Here is a 13,029-nt window from a genome sequence, read left to right as displayed (position 1 = left end):
TAGAGGCGGCACAGGATCCAGTCCTACCCCAGGGTGAACGCTTGGGGGCTGCTGTCTGCTGTCTGTCCTGTCTGGGACGGACAGGTCTCCCCAGGAGTACTGGTGACCGCACAGCACAGCCACAGGCGGCAGAGGTCACAGGGTGGGGGAGGGCCCAGTCACAGTTCTCACGGAGCGGGCCTGGATGTGGGTGTGGGAGGCACCTCGTGTCAGGCAGGCTGATGTCCGCCTGTCAGCACCCAGCTCCTGGTGCTGGGCAGCAGGGAGCCAGTCCCATGGAGGGCGCAGTGACCTCAACATGGGCCAGTGACCTCAACGAGTGGGCTATGGGGACATGGCTACTCTGCATCACTGGGGAGCTCCAAATTGTACCCAAAAGCACCCCGACCCACAGGTGTGGCTCCACCTGTCCCCACCCCCACCCCGTAGCCAACTGAGGAGAAGACGGGCGCAGCACGCTGAGGGGGGCTCTCATTCTCTGCACTTGGCTGTGTGGACACTAGGGATCCTGGCTTGAATAGACGCCCACCCAGACCCAGAAGCACGAAGCCTAGAGCTCTGCCTCCATGGGCTGTTCAGAGCAGGGGGCCTTCCCCGATCCCCCGGGCCCGGGGGCCATATGTCCCTGGGATGCACAGCGGCCATCGCAGGAGTTCCACAGCCACGTGTCCTCCAGAGCCTGGCAGGAGGGTCCTCCTTGGTGCCCGCCACACCAGTTTGGGCCACAGACTCGATGCCAAGCGCGAGCCCTGCTGAGTCAGAGCTGGGACAGGGGAGGCCGCTGTCAATGCAGCCCCTCCAGGCATCGAGCAGGTGACTGGGGCCGTGGCCCGCCCTCCTGGGACCCCTCCAGTCCCGACTGCAGGTGGCCTCCACCTGCCTTGAGGCTGGAACCTCCTCCCTTGATTGTATTTGGGGGTGGGGGTGGAAAGGATTCTTGAGTCACAGTGCGGCTGCCCTGGACGGCAGGTGGGGTCCGAGGGGCGCTGGGCCTGGCACAGCCATAAACCTCCAGGTCCATCTGCGCGCTGCTTTTCCCGCTGGTCTGATTTTAGTTAGAACGCGTCTGTGATGGATGTGGGACTCTTCTCAATTGCTCTTTAAATTGTCACTTTTTAAATCTTATTAAATGAAGTGTCGATTCCTGACAAATACATTAAAAGTGTTTTATTTCTAGAAGAGTTAGGAAAAGAAATCATTTGCAGCAAGTGTGTGTGATGTGTTTGTTAGACAGGCTCCTTGGCCAGGAAAAAAACGGTTTTGAATTGTGCAAAAAATTGCCCAGTAGTCACGCTGGTTGTCAGACTGCTGTGCACACAGTGTTGACCTGGTCCCCTCACCTGCTCTTTAAGAGGTAACAGAATTGCAACCCCTTAGCCTTTCCGAGCAGGAGCCTCGGGGAGGAAGGTGGATCCACGGCAGAAGCGGGTGCTGCTCCCACACGCCCACTGCAGCGTCATGGAGGGCTCCTCGGCCGGGGGCGGGGATCGGAGACGAAAGTACCCGCCTCTTTCTGGGAGGCTTCCCGCACTGTGGTTGCGCTCCCATGTTGTTGCTGTGGTCATCTCCCTGCCTGTGGCCTGGTGGCAGGTAGTGGTCACCACAGTTCGGTGTGGCAGGCGTGGGCTGGCGCCGTTCGTCTGTGTGGCTGCAGCCATGGATCCTGCGCGGTTATCCTGGCAGCAGCCTCAGCAGGAGCTCGGGCTCACCCGGGGCCCTGGGCAGTGAATGTGCCGTTCATGGCTCTGACCCACAGCGGGTCTATCATTATATTAAATTAGAAGGCTTCCTGGTGCCTGGTGTTTGCTCAGGAGTTTCTGGACGGAGAGGTCTGCGTGGGCTGCGGGCCCCTGGCATGTGTGGAGTCTGCGATGTGCTCGTGGTTCACCCGTCGGGGAGCTCGGAGGCTGTGGCCTTGGCATGCCGTTCTCACCGCACCTGCAGCGCCGTCTGAAGGTCACCACGTCTCCCCACTTCCTCACTTCCTGGGTGGCACAGGGTGCAGCCTGGCAGTGGGGAGGTGACTCCGCCTGGCCCTGGCCACCACACCCCTCAGGCCAAATCAGGCTTATTTCTTTGTTTTAAAAGAACTAAACTGTTCCCCCAGAGGCCTGGAGACTCGCAGTCCTCCACCCATGCCATTTGCATCCCAGAGTATTTATAGCCTGAGCAGGGAAGGAGCCGGAGGCGGCCCGGGAGCCACGCCTGTCCCCTCACTAGGCAAGGGCCCAGCCTCCCACAGGGCTGTCACGGGCACCACCCACTCCCGACTCTGCACCCTCCGAGCTGATGGGTCCTACAGTGTCTGGTGCTGTCCCAGAAGCAGCCGTCCATCCGCACGCCATCCATTGAGGCTTCTTTTTCTGCAGTGTCTCTGGGACTGTTGCTGACAATCCATACACTCGAGTATTGGGCTTTCCACTCTGCTACCCTGGGCCGTGTATGTTTTTATGCTCGTGCCTACCATTTGCTTACTACGGGTTTGTGATACGTTTTGAGGTCAGGGAGTGGGATGCCTCCAGCTTTGTCCTGTCTGCTCAAGACTGCTTCGTGTGTCTGGAGCCTTTTGTGGGTCCACGTGAATTTGGGGTATTTTTCCGAGCCTGCAAAGTGGCAGTGTTTGATAGGAATTGCATCGATACCCAGCACCTTTCAGTTTGCACATGAGGGAAGAGCTGTTCCCTTGACAGCTGGTGTCTGAATGTGCCCTGCGCCCACACTCCCCGGGAGGCGCGTCCCTTCACTCACTGGAGGGGTCTGAGATGCAAACGCTGTCTGGAGCAAGACAGCGCGCAGCACTGACTCAGCACCGAAGGGCGGCAACTCCCCTCCTCAGTGCCGCTGCACGCACGCAGATGCACGCAGATCTACGGGCTGGCCATGGGCAGGCGCTGGCCAGCAGCCTCGGAGAGAAGCCCTCGGCCTCCCGCCTCCCAAAGTGCCCCTTCCACCTGTTTTTTCTGAAGCACTTGATTTTTTCAATCATTACCACCATGTTTCACAGCAGTTAAAGTAAATGAGCTCCGTGTTCTCTTCCAGGAAGACCAGACGCTGCCCTCCCTGCCCACTCACTGCCGCCCCGGAGTCTGAGCTCGAGCTCCCTGCAGGAGGCTCGCACAGCTTGCTCCATCCCGGGTCAGCGGTCCTCCAGCGGAGGGTACCACAGCAGCCCTGAGTCACGCAGGGCTAGTGCTACCTCCTCCTCCTCCTGCTGGCTTTTACAAGTTGCCTGCTTTTATCTGCTTCATCAGAGTGCTCCCCGTTCACATCTGACACTTTCAGGCTCATGGGACCTTCTACCAGGCCGGGTGGCCCGGGCCTCTGTGCCCTCCCCAGGTCCGGGATGGATGGCTACAGAGCAGGTGCTGTCCTAGGATTCTTCTGGGTATTTCTGTTGCATCCATCTGGGGTCCTCCTGCTCGGGGAACAGCTTCTGTGCGCCGCCATGGTGAGGACCTTGCCAAGCCCCCAGGAAGGCGCCCAGCTTTTGCTCTTGGCAGTCTGCTCGCTCACCTCCACCATTCCCTTTCAGTTTAAGGATCCTGAACCATCCTCATGCAAACGGGGGTACATACCTTAGCCCTGCCACATGTTTCTTTTTTTGGTACCAGGGATTAAACTCACACCTGCATGCTTGCAAGGCAGGCACTTATGCCACTAAGTCCCCAACCCCTGCCAAATGTTTCTTAAACTTCTCAAAACAGCACACCCTGTGTGCCAGAGGTCACAGGCCACACACAGCCCTCCCTCCCTCCAGTGGTGTGACTGTCACCTCCCACGGGCCTGCTGGGCAGGACTGAGACGCCAGACCCAAAGCCCCTCTGGGACCCAGGCACCCCAGACCAGCACCGGGGGCCCCTCAGACTGCTGCCCCATCTTCCACTTTTACCTGGAGCTCCCGAGGCAGAACCACCGAGCAGACACCAGGGCAGCGGCTGCACGGCCGACAGTCACCCCAGGAACACTGAGGACTCAGCGCCAGAGCCCCCTCTCTTCCGGCCCTGGCCAGGGACACATTTCACCGGCTTTTTGGCCATTTAAGGAGCACCACGGGAACCGGCGAAACAGAGAAATCCAAACATTCATACGATTGGTTTAATTTTTTTTTCAGCAGGAGAAAAAAGAATAAAGTTACAAGATTCTTTTAATATTTTCACAATGTTAAAACTAAAACTGAGCTCTAGGCTATGTGTGTAAGTAAATCTAGAACACAAAAGGGTTAAATAAGATTTTCTCTTTAAAGATACAAGAATTTAAGCTTTCCTTACATTTAACAAACTCCACAGAACAGATACTGTAGGGGAACGAGCCCTTCCTCCCTCCACCCGGCTCTGCCAGCAGGAAGTGGACGGGGGCTGCAGTCCCTGCATGCGCCACCTCCACACAGCAGCTGGGGCCTCAAGAAGCCGGGAAGGGCACACACGTGCCACCTCTTCGGGTTCGAGCTTGGCGGGGGCGGGGGCGGAGGCAGGCGCCTCGCTGAGGATGGCCGGGAGGCCAGAGGGCCGTGGCTTGGCAGCAGTGGTAAACGCTGGACAGACCCGGCTCCCTGCCCTGGGGCTGCCCCAGAGCAAGATGCCCGTCTGGGTCCTGAAGCAAGAATTAAGGCTGGAGATTCTGCAGTGGGTTCCACTCTGGTGGGGTGGAGGGTGTGGCGGAGGAGGAGGTTGGGAAGAGCATGATTTCCTATTTCGGATCAAAACCATTTGTGGGTGCAGGTGTGGTTAATGTGCAGAGATGAAGTGTGTTTTGTACAAAGGGAAGTTGCTGGGTTCAACTAGTCAGTCAGCAGCCTGGTGTGGGCCAAGCTACCAAGCTGTGCGGGAGCCGCCTGCCGCAGGCTCTCACGGGCGTCCTTCCTGTCTACCCAGCCCGCCCTCAGCTGGTGGGCAACCAGGCCCATGGCCGGCCCTCTCCCCTCTGGCCCAGGCTACTGCAGCTCACCGTACACAGGCTGGGCACTGCCCTCCCGCCCCCCCCCCCCAGCGGCGCAGGACACTGTCGGGAGGCCCAGGCCCACAGTGCTCGAGGCACAATGCCTTCCCTTCCCAACGTGCCATGTGGCAGAGGTGGACTGGTCATCCCTGGACTCTGGGACTGCATAGAAACGAGAGTGGAGGCCACAGTGCCACCCTCCAGGCCCCCGCCATGAGGGCAGAGCCTGTTCGGGCTGCAGCAGCGTCCCCTGATGCCTGGTGACTACGAAACGTCTTTTGTTTAAAGGAAAAAAATAAAAACAACTCCCCGAGTAGAAACCGGGCTGCAAAAGGCGCTGTGCTGCCAGGAGCCTCACTGGACCGACGGCCAGGTCCCTGCGCTTGGCAGCCATGGCCACTGGGTCAGACACCGGGGCTGCTCCCGTGACCTCGGATCTTGCATGGAAGGCAGGTCTCGTGCGTGGACTAGTCTTGAATGGAGCTAACTTTTGAAAGTGAGGTTACTGTTTCGCTTGTAGGATGAGTTTTTCATAACAAGTCAGGTAAAAAAAAATTTCCGTAAGAATCTGCCCCACCCCCCACTCCCGACTCTGCAGAGAACAAGGCCGCGCCCAGCCCGGCCCCACACCCGTCAGCAGCCGCCCATGGCCAAGGCACGGTGGCCGTCAGGGTCCTGGCTACTGGGACCAAGGTGAGTGAAGAGGTGAAAGGCCGAACATTAAACAGAGTTTCTGGCAAAGCCATGTGCGTCGTGGAAACTTTAACCCCAGCTTCTACTGCTCTAAGTAACTCAGAGTCTCCATCTGGAACGCTTTCCGCTTAAGGCTTTTTGTAAGTTTGACTCCAGCAGTGACAGGTATGTGTTGTTTTAAATCCACTAGCCATGCTCAAAAAAAATATTCTTCATGTTTTAATTTTATACAATGGCTAGCAGGCACCTTAGTAACCAGCCAGAAATCAATTTCAACCACCATCAACCCCTAAACTACAGTACCAGGATGGCTGGCTAAAGAAAGGAAATGGGCTGGCTGTAGTCTGACGCGTGCCCAGTACAAGGTGTCTGGCTGACTTTGTCCTAAATAAGGCTAACATTAGTGAACTAAGAACAGCGTCATGTGATGGCCACGCCTGGCCTTCAGGAGCACCCCTCCCCGATGCGCTGGCAGGAGCGCCCCACTTTGCGGTCCAGTTTCACCATTTTCATGATGGCTTCCTCTCGGCCGCGGCCCATGTGGTCGAACGTACAGTCGTGCTGCTCGGGGAGGCGGTGTAACATACAGAACACGTAACCTGCGGCAGAGAGGCAGAGGCAGAGGACACGCGGTTAGGGCGCGCCCGCGTGGAGGGTGGGTGTCAGTCCCCGCAGTCCTCCAGCAGCTGAAGGGTTTATGTGACAGACTGTGGCGTCCTCAGAGGCTCCTGCCCAGGCCCAAGCTGACCACAGCAGCAAGACCAAGCCTGTGCCTTGGAGGGGCTCTGGACCCCCAGCCAAGCCGCCACGAAGCAGAGAGGCAGAGGGGCCCAGCGCTGCCGGCTCAGCACTCTACCTGGTTCCGCAAACTGTAGTACCCACCTCAGGACACCTGCCATTCCTAGGAGGCAGGGAGAGAGGAGAAATGACCGCGGCTTAAATTACGTTCTACCTCCTGCGGAACTCCGGGCTCCGGGCAGAGGCTGGGGGACTGAATGGGGGCTCTGGAAATAAAATGGATGCCTTCAAGTCCTGGAAAAGTAGTATCAGAGATGCTGAGCTGAGCTAACTGCCATCAGGAACCCACGCTCCAAGTCCCCCTGGGAGGCGGGCAGTCGAGGTCCCATTAGCCCTGCCCTCCCACACCTGGAGGCAGCTTCAGGTCTTCTCGTTGGAGGACAGAAGTCCAAGGGAGACAATGGCCAGATGAGCAGAATCAAAGTCCGAGGAGAGGCCACAGAGCAGGGAGAAGATGGTACAGCGGAGAGGAGCAGCTTGGGTCGGGAGGAGGCTCGGGGAAGGCAGGCTGCATGGAAGAGCAGCCCTTCTCCCGACCTGGCTCCCTGCTTCATTTAGAAGGCTGCTGTGCGTGTGGGGGAGAGGGCCTGCAGGCTCTGTAGGGGGGGGAGAGACACCTGCCTGGCTGCTGTCTCTCACCTATGCCATTCTCCTGCCTGGACAGACACCCCTCCACCCCAGGGGCCCAGGCCAGGTCCTCAGGAGCAAGCTGCCAAGTGCCAAGTGGCTTCCTAACCCTGCTCTCCCTGTGTGCCCACAGGAGCCCCCACCCCTCCTCTTTGCTCACTCCAGGCCAATGTCCTCTTGCACAAGCTGCCACCTTTTAGGACCAGAAAACAGTGGCTACCCCTTGCAAACTGACTCATCCACTCTGCAGCCTCAAATTCATTTTGTTTTCAGAGTGGAGGCTGAATTCAGAGGAATAGGAGAAGCTGAAGAAAAGGCTGAGTGGTAGGATGGCTGACAGTTTCAACAGTGTGAGATCCAGTGGCCATGACTTTTCCACCAGCTTCATCTGGCCAGAATTCCTCAGCCTGGGGGAGGCCGCACTTGCATCCTATGCAAAAGCGTTGGGGTCAGGCTTGGCGGGGCACAGGAGACACAGAGAGCAGGGCAACATGCTTGATTCCGAAGTGGGCCTGGGTTTACAGAGAAGAATGCCAGCCTCCCACATGGCCCACAACAAAGTTAAAGATTAGTGAGCTCATGTGTTCCAGTGACTGTTGAGTTCACTGCTCGCAGATACTGGACACCAGCTGTCTTCCTCCTAAAGGGTTCACAGTGGAAGCGTGCAGAGCCCAATTATGTCTCTTTTTGTTGAGCCAGCAAGATCAACTTTCAGAGCACACAGCACCGGAGCAGGCCTGCAGATGTTTCTGACACTGAACCCTGACGTTCCTGTACCTGCAGAATCTGCAGTAAGGGGCTGAAGACCCCTGCCACCCCTCTCCTGCAATGCCAGGATGATTCAGGAGAAGGTGCTGGGGTTCTTCTCTCGCAGTGAATGGTGCTGGCTGAATTAACCCCAGGCCTGGCTCAGCTTAACACTGCTGAAGGCAGATCACAGTAGGGGCGCCAATCTGGTCCTCCCCCACCCCCACCGCCCACTCAGGCTGCCTTTCAGCACCTACTGAGTAGCCAACTCTGGAAAAGAAATGGAGTGACAACCCAGCAACTGCCCTCCAAGCCCTCTCTATCCAGCCACGGACTCTGCATCTGGCCCAAAGTCTCCTGTCTACACTTATCTTCCAAGTTCTGTGTACCTGTTAGTCTTGCCTTTCCTTTCTGAACCGTGAAAACATTTGGGGAGCAGCACTGGTAACAATGGAAATTTATTGGCACTGTAATTCGCTGGGGAAGCATCTCGGAGGAATTGTGGAAGGCTGACTTCCCAGGTTACGGCACTGAGGTTATTAGATGGTATAAATTAAGCCCAATTCCCTCTCCTGTCAGCATCTCTCACTAAGCGGAAGTTACATGCTGGAACTTGCCCCGAACACTGACTAGCTGTTATCCACTGATGGCGGCCAATGGCTGAATGTACTTTGGCATCAACAGCAGGGAGGTCGCCTCAGACACAGCACGGCCAGCAGACGTGGGTGGGAATGACTGGTGGGTGGCATGCATCTTTATCCTTTTTTCTTCCTATATGAAGATTTGCTCCAGAGCCACTGCAAATGCGTGAGCTCTGCATGGCTCCCTAGAGAATTTAGGAGACACCTACACATGGAGAGAGTGGAGTCCAGACCACAAAGTGTGTGTGTGTGTGTGTGTGTGTGTGTGTGTGTGTGTGTGTGACAGAGACAGAGAGACTGCTCTTGATTTCAAAGATAGATGCATCTCAGGGCACAGAGGTTTATAGCCTTGTCTTGGCCAGGCAGCCTCAGCATCCTATCTGGACACTTCATTAGAACCAACTGGGTTTCTTTCCAGAGAGGGTGGAAGAAGGGTGTCCAGAATCATGCAACTCTTTTTCCTTCATGATTTAAAAAATTTCTATATGAGAACTAAAACTGACTCTTAGAGCCCATCTCTACCCTCCCCCACTGTTCCCAAAATTCTACACCCAGTTTCACAGTACTTTTTGTTTACCACAGCAGCACAGTGCTCTGCAGGGGTGGGGCTGGGAGCCTCATTTAAATGATGCTCACCCACTAAACAGCCAGGCAAATGACTTTGAACACATGATCTGTCTGCTGAATGTGGTTTAACCTCAGCCCGTCTCAGTGGATTTCCATGAACACTGACCCAAGAGAAGCTATAGAGCTCCTCTCAGGCCGTCTGAGCGGTTTTCAGTAAATCTGCACAAAATGCTCAAGAACCTGCACAGGTCTCGCTGGCTGGACTGGAGAGCGACTGAGGCCAGTCCAGGAGAGGGAGGGAGGGAGGCAGCGGCTCTCCACGCACTCTGGGCTGCGGCCTCACCGCCCAGCAGGCTGGACCGCAGCTTTTCTCTGCTGCCACTGTTCTGGCTTCCGCCTGGCATGGCATGAGGGACAGCAGCACTAGAAAGGAGGCCTGATCACACCTCCGTCGGGGCAAGGAGGTCCCCAGAGGAACCCCACAGCTCTCTTCAGTGTTAGAAAGCAGCATTAGGGGCAGAGCATGAAGAGGGAACAGGAGCTTCCTTGACAGCCACCCCAGACAGAAACATCAGTCTGCAGCTCACATGAGTCGAGTCACTTGCGTTAATCTAGCACACGTGGACACTGCCCTGCTCCACCTTAGCACATGGACATGAGATGCCCAAAAGGAAAAGGCCTTAACATACAGGACCCGCAGAACACAGCCTCATTCTTCCAAGACTCCTAAACATGCAGATTTCTCAAAACGCTCATTTCATGGAACCAACTTCTGACCTCATCCTGCAGTTTCTAAAGCTAACCCTGAGGGACTCGACCCCAGCCCAGCCTCACTATCACTCACACAAGGTAGGGGGAGGGCTTTGTGACTAAACCCGCAGTAGGCAATGAGGGAGCCATCACTCAGCTAAAATGCCTCACCCCCAGCTCCGCGCCTTGATTTGTGCTGCGGAAGCTGTGAACTACCTCCTCCACGCCTGTGTGTCCCAGGAGTCGCCTGCCCCAGTGCTGAAGAGGGTCTGTGCTGTGCCAGTCCCCTCCTGTCCTTTCCCCCATGCCACAGGAACGGCCCTTGCCTGGCAAGAGCCCACCATGTGGGCCATCCAGGGGGGGGTTCCTACCCTTGGTGGGGCCTCTGACCCCCAACACCAGCATTTCCTTTCCCACCTTAAGAATTGAACAGGAGTTGCAAACATCCTCTATCATGGACTACCTGAGCAAGACAAAGCGATACCAAAGTTTGAGCCCTTGACATTTTTATTTAATCCCTGTCTGACACAAATGATTGCTGGTTTTATCTTGGACTAAAAGGAACCATTTAAAGTTGCAAAGCTGGGAAGCTCTAGACACTTCAAGACTTTAATAAAACACTTTCTTGCAGACTCACCCACCTGCAGCAGCCTCCTCCAAGTATCTGTTTTCTTGAAGCCAAGACCAGGGTGGGCCTCACTCCAGCTGCACTGTAATTTCACGATGCTTGCAAGAAATGCCTTACACTGTCTTGCTCATCTGAATTTTAAATTCTCAAAGGTTCAAGCAGAACCCTCCAACTACTGATAGAATACTCACAGAGACCCAGGCACTGTACAATGCTCTGCCAGTGTGCAGTGGGGTGGTGGTGCATACACACTCTGAGCTGGGTGCCTGCTTACAGGCCCCTGGTGCCCTGCCTGGCACAGCGTGGGGATGAGTCCACTCACGATGCCCGGTTCCAAGGTAAGGCAGACGCAGATGGCCACCAACAAAAAGAAGCTCCCAGGACTCCCAAAGCTTCCTGTGAGCCACTTCCACATTTCAACTTATTCGCAGGTACCACTTGCCCTCTACAAAAGAAACAAGTATGCTAGCCTGTGTGTCTGAAGCGACCAGGAAAGCTCTTCCACGGGAGTCAAGTTCTCCCAGCAAGGCGACAGTGGAATGCCCAGGACAGCTCGCTGACCTACAGCTCGTTTGTTAGGACACACTGGAAACAGCAGGTGGCTACAGGAAGCCTGTTTGAATGCTTTAGCTGCTTACAATCCCTGGGCTGCACCATCTCCGCTAACCCAATGCCCAAAGCAGAATCTCTAACACAGAAATGTATTAAAGGATCTCAATGTGTTTTACTTCAACAGGCCCATGGTTCAAGCAAAGCAGCTGCAGGTGTTTGAGGAATGTGTCTGCTTTACATTCTCCTCCATCCCTACAGGCTTTGCATGTAGAAAGAAAATCATCACACTACAAGACTCAGAACTGGATCCCAGCTCACTGAGGCGGGTGATGCCGTGGGCTGCCATGTGCTGCTGGGCTAAAGAAGTCACCCAGCAATGGACAGAGGTCGTCTGTCTAGGGCTCTAGAACCAGAGCTTCACTGAAGCACCACACTGGGCATCTGTCTTCCAAAGGGAAGGAGAAGTTGCAGTTTAGGAAAACCCACTCTACTGCTTAACAAGTTAATAAAAAGCGCTAAATCACACAACTCTCAAACAGAAACAATCACGTCTTCTCCCAAATCAATTAAAATTAAACTATCAGCTGCATACAAGCTAACTGTTACAACAAGCAGCAGTGTGGTGAAAGCAGCACTGGTCTAAAGCAGCCACACGCATTCAGCAGCAAACGGTCCCCCCTGCGCCTGCGTACATCACAGAGCAGGACAGCGACAGGAGAAACCTGCACGCCAGGGAGAAACCATGTGAACGAAGCCGGTGGTGCAGTCTGTCCACCTGCTGTCTTAAAACAACAAGAACGGCCACCCCTGTCATCGTTGTTCCTCTAGGCTTGCAAACCCCCTCATTACCTCTTTCCTCTCCTCTGTGTGCAGTGTCTGCTGATCTCAGTGACAGCCCCTTCTGTCACCCGGAGGCAGCCCTCCTGCACCTGACAGAACAAGCCTCCCACAGCACACACTTGCCTTCACCGAGGCAGGCCTATTTTTGCCCCCGGGGGAGGGATGGAGGAACAGGGTACCTGCACTGTGAAGAGGCCGTGACTTGTGAGAACCCTCCCGCAGCAAGCCCTTTAACCGGGCGCACAGGGGAAGGCAGCTGGCTCCATCCGTTATGCCAGGCTGTTCCATCTAGAGATGAACACATTCAAAAACTCGGAAGGGCTCAGGGCCATTTCTGCCTCACGATGATACCTTGTTCTTTCACACACCACTTCTTTTTGGTAGCTGAAAGCAAGCGGCATGGATCTCTTGGTGGCTGGGGTGGTTTGGGACGCAGCTTTCCCTAGTAACCTATGTGGCTCGGCTTCAAGGAAGAGTGACACAGTTAGAGGGGCATTGCAAAGCAGGCAGGAGGCGGCCTAAGACAAGCGACAGTAGCAAGTGACCAATCTGGGTGGCTGTCAGGCAGAGAGCCTGGTTGGAGTAAGGCTCTGGTTTTCAGGTGATCTCAGCCTCCGTTTCAGCAGGCTCCTGATTTCCATGGCCACCTTTCACCATTTCTTTGTCCTTTAGAAGATTATCTTTTCAAATGGAGCAATTGTCTACAAAGCAGCCGCAAAGCTGCCCCAGAGGGCACGACCTGGGGCCAGGTGGCTGCCAGCCTCCAGCCACAAGACTCCCCGGGAAGTGCAGCCTCTTCGCCCATCCCTGTGAGCACCTCTGAGGGAAGAGCCCGCTCATCCACTTCATAGAAAACCCATGTGGCATGGGATGCAGCCAGGGGGCGATGCAGCCAGGGAGCAAGACTGGGGGGGGGGATGCCACGCCTTTCTCTCTGGAGCAGTCTCTGAAAATATTTCACACTCTTTTGCTTCTGGCCTTTGCTTCCACACCCAGGGGCCCCCGGGGGGCACACAGATGACAGGTGGACACCTGGAGAGACATGGAACCCAGTCCACCCTGCTGCCATGCCAAGTCCCTTAAGGCTCCCCAGGATAATGCAGAAGTGACTGTGTACTTCCGACCCTGAGCCAGGACTCAGCTCCAGCTGCAGTGACAGCTGTGTGGCTGAGGCACAGCCGTTTAACCCTTTAGAGCCTCAGCTGTGCACTGTGAAGCTTGGGGTTATTATGGGCATTAAAGATAGTGATG

General features: G+C 55.7%; 1 protein-coding gene across 2 annotated transcripts in view; it reads right to left on the bottom strand.

Annotated features, from left to right (window-relative positions):
* Positions 1-4,081: 4,081 nt before the first annotated feature.
* Zfand3 (zinc finger AN1-type containing 3) overlaps positions 4,082-13,029 on the bottom strand; it is a 275,896-nt gene continuing 266,948 nt past the window's right edge. For both annotated transcript variants that reach the window (XM_063239404.1, XM_063239403.1), the window contains one exon: positions 4,082-6,227. In XM_063239404.1, coding sequence (XP_063095474.1) covers positions 6,073-6,227 — 155 coding nt within the window. In that variant the 3' untranslated portion in view covers positions 4,082-6,072. The remainder of the gene's footprint in view (positions 6,228-13,029) is intronic.

Source organism: Cavia porcellus, unplaced genomic scaffold (genome assembly GCF_034190915.1).
Source record: "Cavia porcellus strain 051 isolate PalLab524CR breed Dunkin Hartley unplaced genomic scaffold, mCavPor4.1 scaffold_28, whole genome shotgun sequence".
In the NCBI taxonomy this organism is placed as follows: domain Eukaryota; kingdom Metazoa; phylum Chordata; class Mammalia; order Rodentia; family Caviidae; genus Cavia; species Cavia porcellus.
The sequence above is the reverse complement of the archived record's forward strand: the minus strand, read 5'-3'. Positions and strand labels throughout refer to the sequence as shown.